The sequence below is a fragment of the Pseudorasbora parva genome, chromosome 9, assembly GCF_024679245.1.
Source record: "Pseudorasbora parva isolate DD20220531a chromosome 9, ASM2467924v1, whole genome shotgun sequence".
NCBI lineage: Eukaryota > Metazoa > Chordata > Actinopteri > Cypriniformes > Gobionidae > Pseudorasbora > Pseudorasbora parva.
This window is the reverse complement of record NC_090180.1, coordinates 4,726,114-4,750,382: the sequence shown is the minus strand read 5'-3', so window position 1 is coordinate 4,750,382 and position 24,269 is coordinate 4,726,114. Positions and strand designations below refer to the sequence as shown.

Genomic DNA, 24,269 nt, shown 5'->3' with positions numbered 1-24,269 from the left:
GTGTGGGGTTGATTTTCAGGGGTTGGGCTTGGCCCCTTAGTCCCGGTTGAAGGATGTCATAATGCTTCAGCATACCAAGACATTTTGGACAATTTCATGCTCCCAACTTTGTACAAACAGATTGGGGATGGGCCCTTTCTGTTCCAACAAGACTGCCATCCCAAAACTTTTGGCAATATAATGTATATATCTGCGCACATTGGTTAGCCAATGATTTAGTTTATCGCTATCGGATGATATTGGATGTATAAAATTTGTATTTATTACATGCCTATTTCTCCTATTTTTACATTTTAAATAACCTTTTAACTTAACCTTTTAAATCTAACTTTCAATCTAATACTCAAATTAATCTTTAACTAGCACTCTATTTTAATATCAGTGTGTCTTTAGATTAATTAGTAGTGAACGGCCAGTTGTGGCCTTTATTAGTTGTATTTTCTTTATGTGTTGTTTGGAACTGACAGTATATAAACCCTCTTCCTTCCGAAGGTCTGTCCATTGTGATTGGAGATCTTTTGCGGCAGGTTCCTATCGCTGTGTTGTTTGGTATATTCCTCTATATGGGAGTTATGTCTCTAAATGGGATCCAGCTAACAGAACGCATGTTGCTGCTATTCATGCCACCGAAGTACCACCCTGACCACACCTATGTCCGCAAGGTTTGTCACTGAGATTTTAACTAATTACACTATTCACCATTCTTAAATCAATATTCTGATGAAATGAAGTCTGGAATGATGTCCTCAATTTGTGTCTTCAGATTTAGCCGTGCTTTAACCTTTTGACTTGTCTATTTCAGGTGCGTACTCTCCGCATGCACCTGTTCACATGTTTGCAGCTGGTGTGTCTGGCTGTGCTGTGGATCGTAATGTCAACCGCAGCCTCGTTAGCCTTCCCGTTTGTCCTTGTCCTCACGGTGCCGTTCAGGAGGTTCCTGTTGGCCCGAATATTTAGTCAACGTGAGATACAATGTGTAAGTGTTTTTTTCTTTTCTTTTTGTTGATATTTGTAGATGCAATGCTGTTTAATATAGTGAATTCTATACTAAAATATAAACCTGCTTTAGTTTTACACTTAAATTTGGAATGGGGTAAGACAAAAAAAACTTTCAAGATGCATTCTCTAAAAAACATTTTTATATCTTATGTAAATTTATGAGATTTTGTATATTTTATATATTAAATTATATATTAAAAAAGTGAGATTTTATATATTTATATATATACATACACTCTATATTGCCAAAAGTATTAGGACGCCCCTCCACATCACTGGATTCAGGTGTTTCAATCACTTCATGGCCACAGGTGTATAAATCAAGCACTAGGCCTTCTACAAACATTAGTGAAAGAATGGGTCGCTCTCAGGAGCTCAGTGAACTCAAGCATGGTACCGAGATGGGTTGCCACCTGTGCAATAAGTCGATTCGGGAAATGTCCTCACTACTAAATATCCCACGCTCAACTGTTAGTGGTATTATAACAAAGTGGAAGCAATTGGAAAAAACAGCAACTTAGCCAAGAAGTGATAGGCCACGTAAAATCACAGACTGGGGTCAGCGCATGCTGAGGGTTACAGTGTGCAGAACTTTCTGCAGATCAATAGGTATAGTCCTCCAAACTTAATGTGGCTCATGGTTTCCATAGCCGAGCAGCTCATCCAAGCCTTACATCACCAAGAGCAGTGCAAAGCGTGGGAAGTGGAGTAAAGTAGCCGCCACTGGGCTCTAGAGCAATGAAGTGTTCTCTGGAGTGACCAATAATGCTTCTTTGTCTGACAATCCCATGGCGAGTCTGGATTACATCATTGTACAATGTGTAATGTTTGGTGGAGGGGGGATTATGGTATGGCGTTGTTTTTCAGGGGTTGGGCTTGCCCCTTTAGTTCCAGTGAAAGGAACTCTTAATGCTTCAGCATACCAATACATTTTGGACAATTTCATGCTCCCAACTTTGTGGGAACAGTTTGGGGACGGCCCTTTCCTGTTTCAACATGACTGCGCACCAGTGCACAAAGCATCGGTCCATAAAGACATGGATGAGCGAGTTTGGTGTGGAGAAACTTGACTGGCCTGCACAGAGTCCTGAGCTCAACCCAATAGAACAGCTTTGGGATGAATTAGAGCGGAGACTGAGAGCCATCCAGTGCAAGCCAATCGTCCAACATCCGTGCCTGACCTCACAAATGCGCTTCTAGAAGAATGGTCAGAAATTCCCATAAACACACTCCTAAACCTTGAGGAAAGCCTTCCCAGAAGAGTTGAAGCTGTTATCGCTGCCAAGGGCCAACTCCATATTAAACCCTACGGATTAACAATGGGATGTCATTAAAGTTCATGTGCATGTAAAGGCAGATGTCCCAAAACTTTTGGCATTATAGTGTGTATAGCAAAACTAATAATAAAATCTTAAATTTTATTTTGCCCATTGCCTTTAACACGGTTAATTTTGTCTATGTGACAGCTTGACGCAGATGATTCAGAGCCGTCATTTGATGACAGAGAAGGCCAAGATGAATATACAGAGATGCAAATGCCAGTATGACCTCATTCCTCTTCCGTCTCTACCTGGGCTGGCCTGACTTTCTTTTCAGACAGAGATAGCCAAATGTACTGCCTGTCTTTTTTTCTTTTTCATTAATCAATGTTTGTCTCCATTTTGTTTCTCCCTTTTTGTTTTCCCTTAATTCATAAAGACATTATATTTATACATATGTAAAAGTGTTGAAAGTTGCTCAAAGTCACTTGTATCTGTTGCGTAAAGAAATCTTTGTCACTTGTACTATTAATATTTTATCTGTTTATTTATCAGAGTTGAAATGTTATTGTGCTGTTTGTGTTGTGGAGGGTTAATTTAATTTATGATCTCCAGTCATCTCAAAATGATACAGGAAGCACTTTAAGGTCAGTTTAAAATGAAGCCTTTTCTACTGCTTATCAGTTTGTTTTATTTCATTGCAAAATGACATAGTGTACTCCTAAAATGAACTGTACAGAATAACATTAATGCAAATTTTGTGCGTGGGTATGTATGTGTGTGTGTGTGTGTGTGTGTTCAATATTTTTGTAGCTAAAAGGAAATATACAGTATATCTATAAGAATTGCTACTAGCGACGAAACACTGATTGCAGTCACCAGTTTATTTGGAAGAAGAAAATATAAAGATGCCTTTTGAAAATGGTTGCATCATTTTATTTTGAAATTCCTTTTCTTTCCAGATCACCAACAAGGACTGTGTGTTTATATAACATGAACACTAAAGGAATCATATAAGTAGTCTTAATATTTAAAATAATACATAAAGATGCAAACATCCATTTGAATATAGTGGATTTTATTTACCCAGTTTGTATGAGAGAAAATGAAAGAGAAAAGACATGGTTGTTAAATGAAATGTTTTATGGAGCTCAAAGGGTCACGTTTTACACTATCTGTGCTAAAATGATGATGAATGTTATGATTTTAATATCACCAACCACACTTGTGAAATGGTTTGATCGTTCGCTGCACTACTGTTTAGTTCCATGTGAATATTTGTATGATGGTACAGATCTAGAATGTAAACAAGAAGTAAGTGTAGATTTGGTATAATGCTGTAATTCATTTTCCTAAATGTGTATTATGTACATTCCAGTCTCCAAGATGATAATGCGAATAGTTTTATAAAAAAGGGAATACATCTAAGATGTTGTTTAGTCTGTTGTGTATGGTTTAAAACATGTCAAAATGTGTACTTTCCCCTACTAAAACAGTTCTATTGAGTTCATAACTAGCCCACACACTGTAGTAGTGCCTTTTTCACTTGATTGTTCCTTTCAGCTATAATGTTGCTTTTAAAAAGCTGAAGAAGTGACCTTAGCAAGAGAACACAGCAAGTGTGATTGAGAAAGAGATGCTTGATTATTACTCAATATATATTACTGTAGAATGTCAATGATTTGGGCATATATTTTGGTTTTAGCTCTGTAAATATTTAGAGTACAGGTCCAAATATAATAAAATAATGGAACTGATTTTACATAAGACTAATTGTCTTCTGTTTTAATTAACACACACAAACACGCACACACACACACGCATAGCAAATCATGGAATTGTGTTGGTATATCTTGCTGAAATGCTGTTTTCTGTCGTGATTGACTTCAATTGTTAGACAATTACATTTTAAACAGGTATACTATTACAATATTATCTCAAGTAATCCTCAAATAAAATAAAAAAGTCCAGCCATAGGCTTCAGATTCAGAACTATCCTCTATTGAATATGCAACATTTATGTTATTTACTATGCTTGAATGATATTTTACAGGTGTAATATGAAGCGAGACAAACTGACAAAACACTATTTACTGATAAGTGCTAGATATGAAGTGAAAAACAATCCACATGTTGTAGCAGTGATGATCAGTGCCATGAAGAATGGCCGTTCACTCAATTCATCAACGCACCTCTGCTGCCATCTCATGGCCGATCAATGGTGATAGCAACAAGATGTCTAAGCACAGAAACCTGCATAAGGTCCTTCTCAAAAAAATTTGCATATTGTGATAAAGTTAATTATTTTCCATAATGTAATAATACTGATGATTTTGGTATACAGCTCATGAAAACCCAAAATTCCTATCTCAAAAAATTAGCATATTTAATCCGACCAATAAAAGAATAGTGTTTTTAATACAAAAAAAGTCAACCTTCAAATAATAATGTTCAGTTATGCATTCGATACTTGTTCGGGAATCCTTTTGCAGAAATGACTGCTTCAGTGCGGCGTGGCATGGAGGCGATCAGCCTGTGGCACTGCTGAGGTGTTCTGGAGGCCCAGGATGCTTCGATAGCGGCCTTAAGCTCATCCAGAGTGTCGGGTCTCGCGTCTCTCAACTTTCTCTTCACAATATCCCACAGATTCTCTATGGGGTTCAGGTCAGGAGAGTTGGCAGGCCAATTGAGCACAGTAATACCATGGTCAGTAAACCATTTACCAGTGGTTTTGGCACTGTGAGCAGGTGCCAGGTCGTGCTGAAAAACCAAAATCTTCATCTCCATAAAGCTTTTCAGCAGATGGAAGCATGAAGTGCTCCAAAATCTCCTGATAGCTAGAGCTGCATTGACCCTGCCCTTGATAAAACACAGTGGACCAACACCAGCAGCGGACATGGCACCCCAGACCATCACTGACTGTGGGTACTTGATACTGCACTTCAGGCATGTTGGCATTTCCTTCTCCCCAGTCTTCCTCCAGACTCTGGCACCTTGATTTCCGAATGACATGCAAAATTTGCTTTCATCCGAAAAAAGTACTTTGGACCACTGAGCAACAGTCCAGTGCTGCTTCTCTGTAGCCCAAAAGTGTCTTGACCTGGGGAATGCGGCACCTGTAGCCCATTTCCTGCACACGCCTGTGCACGGCGGCTCTGGATGTTTCTACTCCAGACTCAGTCCACTGCTTCCGCAGGTCCCCCAAGGTCTGGAATCGGTCCTTCTCCACAATCTTCCTCAGGGTCCGGTCACCTCTTCTCGTTGTGCAGCGTTTTTTGCCACACTTTTTCCTTCCCACAGACTTCCCACTGAGGTGCCTTGATACAGCACTCTGGGAACAGCCTATTCTTTCAGAAATTTCTTTCTGTGTCTTACCCTCTTGCTTGAGGGTGTCAATGATGGCCTTCTGGACAGCAGTCAGGTCGGCAGTCTTACCCATGATTGCGGTTTTGAGTAATGAACCAGGCTGAGTTTTTAAAAGCCTCAGGAATCTTCTACAGGTGTTTAGAGTTAATTAGTTGATTCAGATGAATAGGTTAATAGCTCGTTTAGAGAACATTTTCATGATATGCTAATTTTTTGAGATTTTGGGTTTTCATGAGCTGTATGCCAAAAGTATTTTTTAAAAATCATCAGTATTAAAACAATAAGACCTGAAATATTTCAGTTGGTGTGCAATGAATCTAAAATATATGAAAGTTTAATTTTGATCATTACATCAAAATTATGGAAAATAATGAACTTTTATCACAATATGCTAATTTTTTGAGAAGGACCTGTAGTCCAACACACACACACACTTCTGCAGAATCAATTAAGATTTAATAATAACATTTTCTTAACATTCAGTTAACTTGCATTGATGGAAACGTGTAAAATAGTTGACTCAAAATTGACCTCCCACACATTTTTATTTTTCAAAATGAATGAAATATATGGTAATTCTGAAATTCATGACCTAAACAAACAGTTTACATAAACATGAGGTGACTCCCAAATAGTATAGTCACTTTGCATGATTTTCTTACATGCATACATTGTTCCATGACTTATAAAATGTAATTTTAATTCAGATATTTTCTTTTGATATCTAAAAAACAGTTTCCTGTTATTTCCACCACTGTGCGAATCTCCTTAGAAAATGTAGAAATTACCACATAGATCACTCGCTGTTCATGCCATCTAGCTCAATACCACATTGACATTTGACAAAAAGCTGCATAAGTAAATACTAATCATAGTAATCAATGCTAGACTTGTTTTCTCAGTCACTCCAGTGATCTGTGAAGCATCTCCTTCAGGCCTGATCGGAGCGAGGGGGTTGAGTCAGTCACAGCTGTCTCCTCCTTTCTTCGTGCCATTGGTCAGTTTCACATAAAGAAATCTCGTGACGATTGTGTACAATCAGAGAGCATGAGAGAGCAGGATACAGTCAATGGCATTTTCACGAAGGCTGAGGAGAACCGGTGCCTCTGTGACAGTGATTCAAGCGATGGGAACTAAAGCACAAGCAGCCACCAGCGTCCCTGCCAACACATCAGTTTAACGTTAAAATTGGAGATAAACTCCTCAAACTAATTAGAACCGAGTGTTTTGGGCTACAGAGCCGAGATGTCTGGAGCGCGGAGGCCGTGTGAGTCTCCGCGGCAGCAGAATGAATGTGGGCACCCAAACTAATCGCTTTCGCACTTGAAGTAGTTGCAGGTTTGGCAAAGAGTTCTGCTCTTTTACAAGGGAAACAGTAGATATTTTGTGCTGTTAAATGGCCTGCCATAAAAATAGAGCTATAACAACTAATATTAACGTGGTTTATTATAGTTAGATGCATGCACGGAATTTTAGGACGCGTTTAAAGCTTGAGAAAGTAGCGCTTTAAAATGTTGAAAAATGCATTAACATTTACATTGATATAATTTAAAATGTATCATAATGTTAAAAATAAACATTATTTTTAAGTTTTAGCCTCCGCCTTTTTTTCTCGCATGTTTTCCCTCGGAGTTCCTCCCCCTGCGGCGCTGGGCGGAGTTTCATACCGAACCAGACGCTCCTTTTGTCGGATTCGTTTCGACCTGACTCCCCGGGGTTTACGGCTAAAAAACAGATACTTAAATACAATAAAACCGTTTAACACGAACACATCGCTAATTAATAAACACATCCGTGCCGGAATATTAAAAAAGGTAAGTGATTTGATCATTAATGAGCCCGTTTTGAACGGTTTTCAATTTGCTAGTCGCCGAGTCTTTGTAACATTCATGGCGGCGCTGCAGTGAGGGCTCTGGGGCGAGAGAAGGAACAAGCGCCCGCTCATACCTCTGTTTCTAATTCTGATTCACCGAAACATTGCATTATTCAACTGATATTTAATATGAGACCACAATTAAGCATCTAAGTATTTTATTAATGACACAATGATTTTATTGTGAAATAATGCATTTTATGATATTGTCACAATCCCTGCAAAAAATAAAGAAATCTGCATGCATATACATCTGGATTTTCAGTAAGTATGTAACTGATATTGGTATATAAGGACATCATTTCGCATTTTTAATCGGCGTAAGCGATATTCGTCGTACTTTCGCCAGTAGCTCGCTCGTTAGGCATTCGTGCCAGCGGAAGCTGCGTGGTGACTCCTGCCGGAATAAAGACGCCATTACCGGGGTTGCCAACAGACTAACGGTCGGTGCACTACAGGAAACGTATTTACGCTCATTCATTTAATAAGTTATAGTGGGCTTCACACGAATTATTTACGTAAATATGCGAAAACTTTGTTATCAACCGTAATTTTAATAAAACAATGTATTTTTAGACAGTATACTTTATCGTACTTTCTGTCAGAAGTGATTAGTGCAATAATTCTTGAACATCTCACAACTAATGATGTTTATTGTTAACAGAAAGACTCGGAATATTGGTGGAAAATATAAACATTTTTCGTGTTTTTAGCATTTTTGGCTCAGTTGACCTTGCGCGCGGGCGGGGATAACACTGTAACCGGGAAACCGGCGCCTCGTGCGGGCGCGCAGCGAGACAGCCCGAGAGAGAGAGGCACGTGCATCAGTGACACTTCTCGGTGATTTTGGATACGGTATGTTTTAAAACATAGCATACAATACAAGACGGAAAATACTGTGGTACCGGCAAAGAATATAAAAGTATGCATGCGAGCATTTCCTCAATGCCAACTCCGAACCTGTTCGTTGATATTAAAGTTGAAATAAACACGAATTAAAATGTTATAAAAAACGGTTAATTATTTAAATAAATGCTAAAGCATACCCTAGATGTGTTGACATGGATGTCATATATGTAATATTCTAAAATATTTGATATTATAGTAATAATGTAATAGTTAGGTACTCGCCTATGAATGTGCTGTACGGACAGAATGTAAATAGTGCGCGCTCGCGGAGAACGGGAGGAGAGACCGAGACTTCCGCGGACATTGATGCAACCGTGTTCGTCCTCGCGTCTCGCTGGCCGTGGTTACATAATCCCAAAAGAAAGTCTTTCCTGCCATTCCTTGCCAAGATGACCCCCGGCACCATGTACGTGCGCCTTTCTCTCGCATCCGCAAGCCGGGGCATGCATCGCGCAGGAAGCGCGGATAGTTGTCGGTCCTTCCTGGATGTTTTACTTAGCCGGTCGCTCTTAGTGAACCGAGATGAAAATCGTGGCTTGATCATTTAAAGACGTTGGAAATAATATGCGGTCATAGCATCCTCCTGCCGTGATTTCTCGCCGTTCTCCGCCGCTGGTGCACTGGTATGGCCACGGCGACGGCGTGATGACGCGTCCGTGTCGAGGTTGTCCAGAGGCGGGGCGTGGGCACATGTTCCTCTGGGTGGCAGTGATGACATCCAATACATTTCTTCAATCGTATCATAATTATACGACCATTCACAACATATAATAATTAGTAATAATAATAAAATCGAATACATTCATGTGAAATATATCCTTCATTACATTCCTAAGTGGCAGTATTGTTTTTGTTAATCAAAACTATAAAAAATTGTGGTCCCACTTTATATTAGGTGGCATTAACTCCTATGTGCTTACATCAAAAAATAAGTACAATGTACTGATTGTGTTCACATTGTATTGCAAAACAATTTTGCTAATATTGAGGTGGGATATGGGTAAAGTTAGAGACAGGTGTGGTGGTGTGGGTTAGTTTAAGGGTAAAGTTAGGGACAGGTGTGGTCGTGTGGGTTAGTTAAAGGGTAAAGTTAGAGACAGGTGTGGTCGTGTGGGTTAGTTAAAGGGTAAAGTTAGAGACAGGTGTGGTGGTGTGGGTCAGTTAAAGGGTAAAGTTAGAGACAGGTGTGGTGGCGTGGGTTAGTTTAAGGGTAAAGTTAGGGTCATGTGTGGTGGTGTGGGTCAGTTTAAGGGTAAAGTTAGGGTCAGGTGTGGTGGTGTGGGTCAGTTTAAGGGTAAAGTTAGGGTCAGGTGTGGTGGTGTGGGTCAGTTTAAGGGTAAAGTTAGGGTCAGGTGTGGTGGTGTGGGTCAGTTTAAGGGTAAAGTTAGGGTCAGGTGTGGTGGTGTGGGTCAGTTTAAGGGTAAAGTTAGGGACAGGTGTGGTGGTGTGGGTCAGTTTAAGGGTAAAGTTAGGGTCAGGTGTAGTGGTGTGGGTCAGTTTAAGGGTAGAGTTAGGGACAGGTGTGGTGGTGTGGGTCAGTTTAAGGGTAAAGTTAGGGACAGGTGTGGTGGTGTGGGTCAGTTTAAGGGTAAAGTTAGGGTCAGGTGTGGTGGTGTGGGTCAGTTTAAGGGTAAAGTTAGAGACAGGTGTGGTGGTGTGGGTCAGTTTAAGGGTAAAGTTAGGGACAGGTGTGGTGGTGTGGGTTAGTTTAAGGGTAAAGTTAGGGTCATGTGTGGTGGTGTGGGTCAGTTTAAGGGTAAAGTTAGGGACAGGTGTGGTGGTGTGGGTCAGTTTAAGGGTAGAGTTAGAGACAGGTGTGGTGGTGTGGGTCAGTTTAAGGGTAAAGTTAGAGACAGGTGTGGTGGTGTGGGTCAGTTTAAGGGTAAAGTTAGGGTCAGGTGTGGTGGTGTGGGTCAGTTTAAGAGTAAAGTTAGGGTCAGGTGTGGGTCAGTTTAAGGGTAAAGTTAGGGTCAGCTGTGGTGGTGTGGGTCAGTTTAAGGGTAAAGTTAGGGACAGGTGTGGTGGTGTGGGTCAGTTTAAGGGTAAAGTTAGGGTCAGGGGTGGTGGTGTGGGTCAGTTTAAGGGTAAAGTTAGGGACTGGTGTGGTGGTGTGGGTCAGTTTAAGGGTAAAGTTAGGGACAGGTGTGGTGGTGTGGGTTAGTTTAAGGGTAAAGTTAGGGACAGGTGTGGTGGTGTGGTTCAGTTTAAGGGTAAAGTTAGGGACAGGTGTGGTGGTGTGGGTCAGTTTAAGGGTAAAGTTAGGGTCAGGGGTGGTGGTGTGGGTCAGTTTAAGGGTAAAGTTAGGGACTGGTGTGGTGGTGTGGGTCAGTTTAAGGGTAAAGTTAGGGACAGGTGTGGTGGTGTGGGTCAGTTTAAGGGTAAAGTTAGGCACAGGTGTGGTGGTGTGGGTTAGTTTAAGGGTAAAGTTAGGGACAGGTGTGGTGGTGTGGATCAGTTTAAGGGTAAAGTTAGGGACAGGTGAGGTGGTGTGGGTCAGTTTAAGGGTAAAGTTAGGGTCAGGTGTGGTGGTGTGGGTCAGTTTAAGGGTAAAGTTAGGGTCAGGGGTGGTGGTGTGGGTCAGTTTAAGGGTAAAGTTAGGGACAGGTGTGGTGGTGTGGGTCAGTTTAAGGGTAAAGTTAGGGACAGGTGTGGTGGTGTGGTTCAGTTTAAGGGTAAAGTTAGGGACAGGTGTGGTGGTGTGGTTCAGTTTAAGGGTAAAGTTAGGGACAGGTGTGGTGGTGTGGGTCAGTTTAAGGGTAAAGTTAGGGACAGTAACCTGTAAAAAAACACATTTTTAGTCTTTTTAATAATTTCAAAATTCAGTTTAGAACTTTAGTATCGATATTGGTTATATTGGCCTTGAAAGTATCTGTATCATATCGAAAACAAAATGGACGGTATCGCCCATCCCTAGCAGTGCGGAACTGCAGTTTATTTGCATTTAAATGAGATGCACACAAAACAGCAAATTTTTCTCAAACACAAAATATTCTAATTGGTATATTAAATAATCTGTTAGGAAATTTGATCTGAAACTTCACAGACAAACTCTGGGGACACCTGAGACTTATATTACATCTTGATAAAAGGGGCATAATAGATTTTATGCCCCTTTTATGCGAGTATAAATGAATAATGTTGAAAAGGATTGCTATATTCAGTAGCCCAAATGTATACCCTAACTTTGAGTTTTCTTTCTTTCTCTATGCAGCCACTTGGCCAGTGACGTGTCAAGGTGGAGCTTGGTGAACTCTGTCATCATGAATGGCAGCACCAGTGTGTCTGGCACCCAGGCTGGACGAATCAAAATTGATTCAGGTACACTCACATGCTGTCAATAAATGACACATTCATACAGATACACAACAACAAACCTTTGGTTTTGGCCATTCAACATGCTCAATGCTTTGCTGCTGGTTTTTATTAGCTGCAGATACATGGAGCAAAGAGGACTGTATGACACTGCTGGAGAGGATACGCAGTCTGCTACCTGATGGAGACACAATGAAGTATAAGACCACAGAGTCTCATTTTGACTGGGAGAAGGTGGGGTTTGGGGTTTTTACTGGAGACATGTGTAAGCAGAAATGGCAGAAAGTTTCCACAGAGGTGAGCCAAATTCCAGTGAGCTAAAGCAATAATGTGCCTGTTTTCCAAATAACACTGAGAGGCGTTTATGTGAAAGACATTCAGTGTAGACGGTCAATGTAAAGATTATTTTACTTTGAACTTTGCTGGCACAATAATAAGCAGAGTTGTATAATAATTTTCCCACTCTAGGTGCGCAAATACAGAACGATGACAGAGCTCATTGTTGATGCTATTGAATATGTGAAGAATCCTTACAAGGGGAAAAAATTGAAGGTGAGAATGTGAAGATAACAAAAGTTATTTATATCTCTTTTATCCTAAACAAATGTCATAATTTGCCCTGATGTATTATATCAGTGAATAGAGCGTTTTTCATAGTGTCAATGCATTGTACTCTGTTTAGACACATCCAGACTTCCCAAAGAAACCCCTCACTCCCTACTTTCGCTTCTTTATGGAGAAGCGAGCCAAGTATGCAAAAATCCACCCCGAGATGAGCAACTTGGATCTCACCAAGATTCTGTCCAAAAAATACAAAGAGCTTCCTGAAAAGAAAAAGGTTCGTTTTTGTGGGTAGTTGGGATGAAATACTTTTGGGAAGTTTAGTGTGACATGCTATACTTTTGATTATTTTGCTCTTTTTTTCTTCTAATTATTATGCTTGTAACTTGGTGTTGTTATTGTTGTATTGTAATTGCAGTAAAGATGAACTGTATTAACATATTATAAATAAATATAAAACTATTCCTTTTGTCAGCTCAAGTACATTCAAGAGTTCCAGAGAGAGAAAGAATCTTTTGAGAAGAACATGGCACGATTCAAGTTAGTGTCCACGTTCCTCCTGCACAGAAATACCTAACGCAAGTATGTCAGGTTTTTTACTGGTGATTAATTGAGAAGCTTATATTGTTTTTAGGGAGGACCACCCAGATTTAATAGAGGAGAGAAAGAAGTCCGACCTCCCAGAGAAGCCCAAGACTCCTCAGCAGCTTTGGTACAACCATGAGAAGAAGACCTACATGAAAGTTCACCCAGAGGTAACAGAATTAGGCAGGGGAAAAGACCCAACTGGTCATATAGTCTTGGTATAGCAACTCAAGTACAAAGAGCAAGAACTAAGTAACTGAATCAAAGTCCAGCTTATGACTTATTCATATAAAATTCAAACATTTTATAAGCGCATTTCATCATATTCAACTGTTTATGGAAGGACCTTCACCCACTTTTCCATGTTTGATACTTGTAGGTAAGCCAGAAGGAGCTGAAGGAAGCGTTACGCAGACAGTGGTCCCAGTTACCAGACAAAAAGAGGCTGAAATGGATCAGCAAAGCTCTGGAGCTGCAGAAACACTACGAGGTATGGCTTCGTGTTCTCACTGAGGCTAAGGTGATGATTGGTGAGATAAAGGACATTGTAAACTATGAGAAATATTACTTCTTCATACAGGAAAGCATGAGAGTGTATTTTGAAGCTCATCCAGATGCAAACTCTGATGAACACGTCAAGTCTGTTTTGACCAAGGCTGAACGGCAGCTCAAGGACAAGTTTGATGGCCGGCCAACCAAACCACCACCGTATGTTTTAAACCGCTAAGTAACATTTGGTTTTCTCAGGAATCTCTCTATTTAGTTGTTTTGCATGGCTTATGCACACTTATCTTACCAAGATTTGCTGCTCTTAGAAGTAAGGTTGTTAAACTAGTCATTCTTGTATATTTGTCATATATGTGCATTTTTTTAAAGTATATCTTGATGGTTATGTTCTGCAGAAATGGCTATTCTCTGTACTGTGCTGAGCTAATGGTAAACATGAAGGACGTGCCAAGCACGGAGCGAATGGTGCTATGCAGTAAGCAGTGGAAGATAATGACCCAGAAAGAGAAGGACATGTTTCAGAAACGATGCGAACAGGTAATAATAATAATACATTTTATTTATAACGCACTTTTCATTCCGAAGAATCTCAAAGTGCAAAAGTCTTGTAGACCCATCTACTCTCAATTGTTTAAACCAAAAGAGATAATATTAAAGGTCAATTAATAGTAATCCAAAAAGGTTTGACCAAACGATGACCAAAATGGTACGTGCGTGTTTATACACTACTGTTCAAAAGTTATTACTAAAAAGTTAAATTGTTAAATATTATTGCAATTAAAAAGAACATCACATATATATATATATATGTTTAAATGTAAATTATTCCTGTGATGACAGCTGTATTTTCAGCATCATTACTCCAGTCTTCAGTGTCACATGATCCTTCAGAAATCAGTCTAAAATAATGATTGGGTGCTTAAGAAACATTTCCTTTTCATTTTGTGCTGCTTAATATTTTTGTGGAAACAGTGATACAACCTTTTCAATATTGTTTGAACAGAAAGTTTTAAAAACAGCATTTATTTGAAATATAAATCTTTTGTAACAACACATTTCTTTACTGTAACATTTGGTAAATTTAAAGTCCTCATGAAATTAAAATTGACCCCATTTACTTTGTTAGCACATATTAAAGGTCTTCGGGTGAACAATTAATCTGTGCAAGTTAAAGGGTTAGTTCACCCAAAAATTACATTTATGTCATGAACTCCTCACCCTAATGTCGTTCCTCACCCGTAAGACCTCCGTTCATCTTCACACACAGTTTAAGATATTTTAGATTAAGTCCGAGAGCGTATGCAAGTGAATGCACACTATACTGTCCATGTCCAGAAAGGGAATAAAAACATCATCAGAGTAGTCCATATGAGACATCAGTGGGTTAATTAGAATCTCTTCAAGCATCCAAAATACATTTTGGTCCAAAAATAACAAAAACTACGACAAAAACCCTTTATTCAGCATTGTCTTCTCTTCCTGGTTTGTTTTCAATCCGCAAATAAAGATTCAAACGGTTATGAATCAGTGTATTGATTCATGATTCGGATCGCGTGTCAAACTGCTGAAATCACGTGACATTGGCGATCCGAATCATGAATCAATACACTGATTCATAACCGTTTAAATCTTTATTTGAGGATTGAAAACAAACCAGACAATAACAAATAAAGTCGTAGTTTTTGTTATTTTTGGACCAAAATGTATTTTCGATGCTTCAAGAGACTCTCATTAACCCACTGATGTCTCATATGGACTACTCTGATGATGTTTTTATTCCCTTTTTGGACATGGACAGTAAAGTGTGCATACACTTCTGGCTTTTTTTTATTTTATTTTTTTTAATTATTTTTTTTATTATTATTATCTTTACAACTGTTTTAACTATGCTTGTTTTAAATTTTTATTCGTCCATATGGTACTCTTTTTTTCTCATGCATTTGTTACCACTGTTTTAATTAATTTCTATGTAAAGCACTTTGAATTGCCATTGGGTATGAAATGTGCTATACAAATAAACTTGCCTTGCCTACACTTGCATACGCTCTCAGACTAAATATAAAATATCTTAAACTGTGTGTGAAGATGAACGGAGGTCTTACGGTTGTGGAACGACATTAGGGGGAGTCATTAATGACATACATTTCATTTTTGGAAACCTTTTCACTAACCTTTAACACTGGCTTAGCTATAATACCTAAAAATGACAATCTGTTTTATGTCTCATCAGAAAAAGAAACAGTATGAGATTGACCTTCAGAGGTTTATTGAGGCAAGTACAAGGCACCACAAATTCATACTGTTGAATTCTTGATTCTGCCTTTAAAGGATGGCCCTGCTTATTTTGACACTTTGTCTCAAATGCTGTCTCTCTGCAGAGTCTCCCAGAAGAGGAAAGGGACCGTGTTTTGGGAGAGGAGAAGCTGGGAGGCAGTAAGCTGAGCTTAGCGGGTGCTGGCAGCCCCCTGAGGGCCAAATCTCCATCTGTGAAGGTGGGCATGTGCAAGAGGTCCTTGTTTATATATACATGCATGCTGTTATGAATCAGAATAAGTAGTAGTTCTTGTTGCGCCGTAGGAACGGTGCCGTGACCCTGAGCTGGATCAATGGGGACACGTGCTTTCAAAAGAGAAGCAAAACAGTAAGAAGAAAACGCGGCTTCCTGAAACGCCCAAGACTCCAGAAGAGATGTGGCAGCAGAGCGTGATAGGAGACTATCTGGCTAAATACAGAGTGAGAGCAACATGAATGATTTTTCATAAGTTAGGAAGAGTTGAATCACAGAATGCTAAAGAAAGATTTGTTTTAACCACGAAGTGTGTGTTAAATATGTCCGTGCCATCATGCAGGGCAGCTCCACCAACAGTAAAATCTCATTGCTGTAAAACCACACGGATTGTTTTTGCTTTGCACAGCCTTTCTGAAGTACTTGAGCTACCACTGTACTCTTTTCTAGGAACAATAAACATAAACTGTTGCTCTTTACAGAACGACCGGAAGAAAGCACAGAATGCGATGGATGCTGCTTGGAAGGCCATGGAAAAGAAGGAGAAGATTCCTTGGATCAAGAAGGCTGCAGAGGACCAGAAGCGATACGAGGTTCAGTACCGGACCGTGGTCAGTGACCAGACGTTTTGACCACTGTCTTCTCACCTGTGCTGAAGAAATGTCAAAATGTTGGTCACCCCTAACTTTCCTCCTCCCCAGAGTAGAGGCGGAGGGGTCTTCAATGGATGTACTTGTATCTCAGTGTGTATGTGCTTAGTTTGTGCTGTTTCCAGCTGAAGTTGGTGGAACTTGTACATGTACTGAGCTTGTACTGAGCGTTACTCAGCATCATTGCAGTGATGTTTAAATGTCTTCATTTTTGTGTTCTCTCACTTATTCATGCATATTCTCATGAATCTGGCATCTTGGTGTGCTAACTTTATATATATACTTTATATATATATATATATATATATATATATATATATATATATATATATATATATATATATATATATATACACACACACACACACACACAGTGTTGGGTAAGTTACTCTAAAAAAGTAATTAATGACTAGTTACTAATTACATCTTCAATAGTGTAATTAGATTACTGTACAGATTACGCTCTCCAAAAAGTATTTAATTACTCATTACTTATTACTTTCCAAATCCTATAATTAATCTCGTGTTAAGCGATTCAAGGATAGACATGAAATGGCTCTTAATTCATTCAAATACATAATATAAAACTACATACATTATTCTTATTAACTGACCAGAGCATGCATTTTAAAGTGAGACTTAAAATTGTAATATTAAAAGTAATAAATTACAGTAACTAATTACTTAGTAACTAGTTACACCCAACGTGTGTGTGTGTGTGTGTGTGTGTATATAGATAGATAGATAGATAGATAGATAGATAGATAGATAGATAGATAGATAGATAGATAGATAGATAGATAGATAGATAGATAGATAGATAGATAGATAAACCTCATTTTTTTGCAATGGTTTATTAGCCTGCTCATCTGTTTTCATGAGCATTTTAACATAGACTTGTCTTGTCTTTGCGTTTGGATCAATAGTAAAAGTCTCTTTGCTCATGTTTCTTCTTGTTTTTATTCTGCAGAGGGATCTGTTAGAGATGAGGACAGTTCTGTCAGGACAGGGGCAAAGAAAACCAAAATTTGATGGCGAGCCTAAGAAGCCCCCGGTGTAAGCGTCACATTTTTAGCTTGCTGTTTCCATAGAGACTTCTCTTCATGTAAAAAATAAATAAATAAATACAACATTTTGTCCTTGTTACAGTGTAACTATACATTTAACTTCTGAGTAATATTAATTAACAACATGTACTTACTATATGATTAAGGTTTGGGGTTAATTTTAAGTACATATGTCACATATGTAACAAAGACAAAGTGTTAGCAAAATGTCTTCTCCTTCCAACCTCAGGAGCGGGTATCAAATGTTCTCTCAGGAACTCCTAACTAACGGTGAACTGAATCACTTCAGCCTGAAAGAGCGCATGGTGGAGATCGGCAAGCGGTGGCACAAGCTCAGTCAGATCCAGAAGGACAAATATAAAAAGCAGGTGGAGGAGCAACAGCTGGAGTACAAAGCTGAGCTTGATGCTTGGGTAAAGGTAAGACGTTTGTTGAATCATCCAGTTCTGCAAATCAAAAACACTTTGTTTATTATTGGATCAGTGACATGGTGCTAACTATATATGAAGTCGTTTCTGAAATACATTAAAAATACAATTTATATATTCAGTCACTAAAATACACCTCATCTATGATGAGCATGTTTTCAATTTCTAAATAAAAAAAAATAAAAAATTGATAATTTTTGGCCAGCATATAGTATTTTTATTTATTTATAAAAAAGCCTTATTAAAAGAAAATTGAATTATTATCTAGAGAACCTTAAAGTGATCGTTCACTCAAAGATGAAAAGTCATTAATTACTCTCTCTCATTTAATTCCTGACCTGTAATACCTTTACTCATCTTTATACAAATTAAGATATTTTCGATGAAATCCAAACCCCCCCTTTTTAACTTACTGTATGCGAGGACACTCAGTCTCATGAATAATTATGAGACACAGATGAGTCATCACTGTATTATAGTACAAAAAAAGTCACATCTCATGATGTTGACACATGGACGAATTTAAACCCAGAAGTTGAAAATGGCGCAAAGGAAATAAAATTTCTCCAACACTTAAAACTAACAGATGATCACATTGTCTGCTATCATGTTCAACAACACGCATAACAATGTTAAAATTTTAGGAATTTTAGCTCTCATGAAATTGGCACGTTTTAAACAAAAAATTTAATTTTTAATAACATTTTCTTTCCTTTTCTTTAACATGGACACTTCTGTTTGTCTTTTACCTTATTACAAAAATGAATGCATGAACAATGTGAGTTTGGAGATTTGTAGTGACATGTCCTCGTTTTTGCTTTTTTCCTAGTCACTATCCCCTCAGGAGCGTGCGGTTTATAAGGAGTTCTCCACTACGGTAAGTAAATGCGCTTTTTTTTGCAGCTGTAACCTGTGCTTTATAATGCAAAGCTCTGTATATTAGAGTTACGTCTCACACAGAATTCATACAGCTGAGATTGTGATTTTCTCTTTAACATATACCCCCTGCACTGCATGGAAAGATAAGGCACTTCGGTTAATTTAGACTTTGCTTATAGAGGCTGTTTCTGTCCCTGCCATCACATGTGGCTTTATTATTTCCTTTCTGTCCATTCAGAATCACATAGGTCTCTCAGCTCAAACTAACAAAACTTGAATGAATATTGTTTTTAGTGCTGTACTATGCGGCTACTAATCATTGCTTGAGCTTGAACGTGTTTTTTTTTTTTTCCTGTGCTGCTCTGTCCTTGCACCCCCACCCTGCCCTGTCTCTGCCCTCATAGAAACGGCGAAGCACGACAAAAGCACGAGGTCCTGGGGCGAAAGTCCGAGTCACCAAGGGGAAGGCGGTAGGTGCCAGAGCCGCGCCGGTGGGTCCTGGGGGGGGCAAGCGTTCCATGGCGTACCGGGCCAAGGTAACGCCCGCTCTCTCTGGGCAACTCACCCACATAGCCTGTGGACTCACTGTTTAGCGTCTTAGTGTTACAAAGTTAGTGTTAGTCTTAGTGTCAAAGTTTGATCATTGATTTGTGCTGATGGCGTACAAACAAATACTGTGATACACAAATACAGTGGTACGAGTGATACGCAAGCAAATACAGTGATACGAGTGATACACAAGCAAATACAGTGACACGCAAATACAGTGACACGCGAATACAGTGACACGCGAACGCAAATAAAGTGATACGCAAATACAGTGACACGCAAATACAGTGACACGCAAATACAGTGACACGCAAACACAGTGATACGCAAATACAGTGACACGCAAATAAAGTGATACGCAAATACAGTGACACGCAAATAAAGTGATACGCAAATACAGTGACACGCAAACACAGTGATGCGCAAACACAGTGATGCGCTAATACAGTGATACGAGTGATACGCAAGCAAATACAGTGACACGCAAATACAGTGGTACGAGTGATACGCAAGCAAATGCAGTGATACGAGTGATACACACGCGAATACAGTGGTACGAGTGATACGCAAGCAAATACAGTGACACGCAAATACAGTGGTACGAGTGATACGCAAGCAAATGCAGTGATACGAGTGATACACACGCGAATACAGTGGTACGAGTGATACGCAAGCAAATACAGTGACACGCAAATACAGTGGTACGAGTGATACGCAAGCAAATGCAGTGATACGAGTGATACACACGCGAATACAGTGATACGAGTGATACGCAAGCAAATACAGTGACACGCAAATACAGTGGTACGAGTGATACGCAAGCAAATGCAGTGATACGAGTGATACACACGCGAATACAGTGGTACGAGTGATACGCAAGCAAATACAGTGACACGCAAATACAGTGGTACGAGTGATACGCAAGCAAATGCAGTGATACGAGTGATACACACGCGAATACAGTGATACGAGTGATACGCAAGCAAATACAGTGACACGCGAATACAGTGGTACGAGTGATACGCAAGCAAATACAGTGACACGCAAATACAGTGGTACGAGTGATACGCAAGCAAATGCAGTGATACGAGTGATACACACGCGAATACAGTGGTACGAGTGATACACAAGCAAATACAGTGATACGAGTGATACACAAGCAAATACAGTGACACGCGAATACAGTGACACGCGAATACAGTGACACGCGAATACAGTGACACGCGAATACAGTGACACGCGAATACAGTGACACGCGAATACAGTGACACGCGAATACAGTGACACGCAAATAAAGTGATACGAGTGATACGGAAATACAGTGACATGTAAATAAAGTGATACGAGTGATACGCAAGCAAATAGTGATACGGAAATACAGTGATACGCAAATAAAGTGATACGAGTGATACGCAAGCAAATAGTGATACGGAAATACAGTGACATGTAAATAAAGTGATACGAGTGATACGCAAGCAAATAGTGATACGGAAATACAGTGACACGCAAATAAAGTGATACGAGTGATACGCAAGCAAATAGTGATACGGAAATACAGTGACATGTAAATAAAGTGATACGAGTGATACGCAAGCAAATAGTGATACGGAAATACAGTGATACGCAAATACAGTGACACGCAGATACAGTGACGCGCGGATACAGTGACGCGCTAATACAGTGATACATGTATAGCTGCCTGTTTGAGAGAAATGTGACTCTTGGTTTCCAGCAGGACACGTCGGACTCCGATGACGATGATGAAAAAACAGACTCCTCAGACTCGGAGGATGAAGATGATGAGTCATCCGGCAGCTCTGATAGTGATGATGATGACGAAGATGATGAGGTTAATTTCCCTTTTGTTAAAGGTGCACTATGTAGTATTTTTGCAGTAAAATATCCAAAAACCACCAGTCCATTGTTACATATTTTGTTCAGTTGAGGACTTACAATATCCCAAATGTTTCCAACTATTTGTAAATTGTGAGAAAATTGCTATTTTAACCAAGGAGCCGGGACGTCTGAGAGAGTCGCCTTTCAGTTGCGTCATATCTGCGTTACCCTCGGTTTCCGGTTTTATTCTGCAGAAACGCTTTAAGCTTGGAACATACTCTGCAAGAACAAATAAATTTGTTCGTTTTCTCGAGGTCGAAAGAACAAGAACAAAGTTCGTTCTGGCCAGTACATTCCATATGCTACGAGAAAAGCAGGTGACGATCTTCTGCGTTTCTCCGCATTTACCCCGCCCACATTAAATGTCTGACCAATCACACAATAGTTCTTGGACATCCGCAAGAAAAAAGTTCTACTCAGGCGATGTGTCGAGAACAAGCTGCGCGAACTCCCAAACCAGGGCTGCGAGAACAACATGACGTCATTTTGTTCTCGCAGCCCTGGGAGCGAGAACTTTTTTTCTCTGTTCTTGTGAAGTATGTTGTAGCCTTTACTCTCACTGTGTGAACAAGAGTCACAGCAGCTGCTGAGCGAACGCACAGAGTAACGCCATAACATCATTTTAAACACACTCAGATGTATCTAATATGATATACAGAGCTTCGTTAACTCATACTCATGACCGGAAAAGCAGAAATAGCGCATGTGACTGTGTCCCGTCATAATAAAAGTCCCGCTGCTCGCGAACTGTGTGTTTGTTTAACAATCGCTCCAGCGGCCTTGCTCAGCTCCACAACACTCGGCCCTACTCTGCTTCACACTACAGTAACATTAATAACCGCATCCATCAACATGATTTCTGCCCGAGTCCTATTTTCCACCGGCTGTGAGGTGAAGACCACATGTCCAAGATACTGCGCCAAAACTTGGTGTCATCAAACTACGCCTTTGTTTAGAAAAGGCGCTCGCTAGCGGATGGAAAAGTTGCATAGTGCACCTTTAAATTTTAGAAAATCTGCTCTTATTATTATTGCAAGTATTAACATTGATGCATGATACACAGAATGAAGATGACGACGATGACGACGACCGGTCGGACGGCTCCAGCAGCTCATCATCAGAAGATAGTAGTGACTCTGACTCAGACTAACCTGTCCCACCCCCTCTTAGAGGGGGTTGTGCTGGACACGCCCCCTAAAAATACCCTCCCAGAGAAAGGGGAGGGGGTTCAGTAGCTGTGAGCTCACAGCAGGCAGTAATCTTGCTCCCTAACTTAACACAGCAAGAGACGAGGTGGGGGGGCTAACAGCTCTCCCAGTCACCGTGTCCATGGAACAGACTTAAAGTCAATCGGACGACTTTTTTGTTGTTATTTCTTTTAACGGAGTTGTGTTACATGTGTGGTAATCGCATCAGTTTTTATTGCCTTTATATAGGTGTGTTATTAAAATCTGTGTTGGCTGTTTTGTTTTTTGTTCCTTTTATTTTAACTTGAAAAGAATTTGTTCGATTAAGCCGGTTGAGCTTTTATAAGTTTCAAAAGTATCAGGGTTGCTTGGAGGTGGATGTTATGAGTGAAAGACTTTGAAATGGAGATGAAATCCCCTGTTCTCCTGTTTATATTTGTTTGCCTCAGCTACTTGCTGAGGCTCTGAGGGCTATACGAGCTGCTCACGTCTTGTTTAGAACGTTCTGTTGCAGATCCTCCATAATAAATGCACTTTTTTCCCCTCTTGTACTCAATCAAAAATTTTCATGATCCATCAAAAAAGAGATGTTTATTACTGTTTTACTAGGGGACTTTTAGTATGTGGATAAGAATGTGTACCAAATGATTCAATCTAAGGTTATAAATACATGACAGATGCATTTAAGAGCAATGCTTTTTAACCCTTTGCAAATCCAGATTTTTAACCAATCCAGACCCTCAATATAGAAATGCTAGATTTCATACTTTTTTTTAATAAAAGATAAATGTATGATCAGGCATAACATTATGACAGGGGAAGTAAATAACACTGATGATCTCTTCATCATGACACCTGTTAGTAGGTGGAATGTATTAGGCAGAAAGTGAACATTTCGTCCTCAAAGTTGATGTGTTAGAAGCATGAGAAATGGGCAAGCGTAAGGATTTGAGCAAGTTTGACAAAGGCCATGTTGTGACGGCTAGATGACTGCATCAGAGCATCTCCAAGACTGCAGCTCTTGTGGGCTGTTCCCGGTCTGCAGTGGTCAGTATCTATCAAAAGTGCTCTAGGGAAGGAACAGTGGAGAACCGGCCACAGGGTCATGGGTGGCCAAGGCTCATTGATGCACAGACGAGCTACTGGAGCTCAGATTGCTCAAGAACTTAATGCTGGTTCTGATAGAGAGGTGTCAGAATACACAATATGTACCAGTTTGTTACGTATGGGGAGACCATAGCCACAGATCAGTCAGGGTGCCCATGCATTGACGGGTCAGGACTCAGGGGAGCAACACAATATTAGGAATTATTAGGTCATAATATTATGCCCGATCGGTGTATTTATATAATATTAACTATTATATATATTTTTAAACATTTACTTGAAAAGTATATAAAAATAGTTTTAAAGAAAACAGGTCTTTCAATGAATTTCAAGGAGATGATGAATGTGGATGGGATCCTGATTTAAAACATTTGCAAAAAAACGTTAAATTTATAAAACATAATTTTACATGCAGTTACTATTGTAGCTGTTATCCAAAATATGTTTAAGGTAACATATATATATATTCTTTATTAATTAAATTAAGTGTCCTGTGTGTCTAATGAGCTTAATATACTTTGAAAGATTTGAGTGAGTACCATTGCTGATCACCAGCATGTTTTCTTCTCAGAGAACGAGCTTGTCATTTCTGTCAGTGAGGCTGAATTTAATACTGCATAACGCGTACA

General features: G+C 39.6%; 2 protein-coding genes across 10 annotated transcripts in view; both read left to right on the top strand.

Moving 5' to 3' along the window:
- Positions 1-4,115, top strand: part of slc4a2a (solute carrier family 4 member 2a) — a 48,637-nt gene extending 44,522 nt beyond the window's left edge. For 2 of the 3 annotated variants that reach the window (XM_067453565.1, XM_067453564.1), the window contains 3 exons: positions 493-662; positions 803-976; positions 2,466-4,115. In XM_067453565.1, the coding sequence (XP_067309666.1) occupies positions 493-662; positions 803-976; positions 2,466-2,546 (425 nt within the window). In that variant the 3' untranslated portion in view covers positions 2,547-4,115. The remainder of the gene's footprint in view (positions 1-492; positions 663-802; positions 977-2,465) is intronic. The other variant, XM_067453568.1, reaches the window with a different exon arrangement.
- Positions 4,116-6,779: 2,664 nt separating this feature from the next.
- On the top strand, positions 6,780-23,084 carry ubtfl (upstream binding transcription factor, like). 7 transcript variants are annotated; one of them, XM_067453559.1, is made up of 20 exons: positions 6,780-6,952; positions 11,618-11,724; positions 11,834-12,015; positions 12,187-12,270; positions 12,401-12,556; positions 12,755-12,819; positions 12,914-13,034; positions 13,244-13,354; positions 13,445-13,572; positions 13,767-13,908; positions 15,602-15,643; positions 15,750-15,863; positions 15,949-16,104; positions 16,360-16,488; positions 17,498-17,583; positions 17,824-18,013; positions 18,852-18,899; positions 19,306-19,437; positions 21,183-21,299; positions 22,410-23,084. In XM_067453559.1, the coding sequence occupies exons 2-20, from the start codon at positions 11,667-11,669 to the stop codon at positions 22,494-22,496; spliced, it is 2,148 nt and encodes a 715-aa protein (XP_067309660.1). In that variant the 5' UTR covers positions 6,780-6,952; positions 11,618-11,666; the 3' UTR covers positions 22,497-23,084. The 7 variants fall into 7 exon arrangements, with proteins under 7 accessions (XP_067309660.1, XP_067309661.1, XP_067309664.1 ...); XM_067453560.1 differs by lacking the exon at positions 6,780-6,952 and adding an exon at positions 7,001-7,438 and having other exon boundaries at positions 21,186-21,299; XM_067453563.1 differs by lacking the exon at positions 6,780-6,952 and adding an exon at positions 7,002-7,438 and having other exon boundaries at positions 19,306-19,371; positions 21,186-21,299.
- The last annotated feature ends 1,185 nt before the right edge of the window (positions 23,085-24,269 follow it).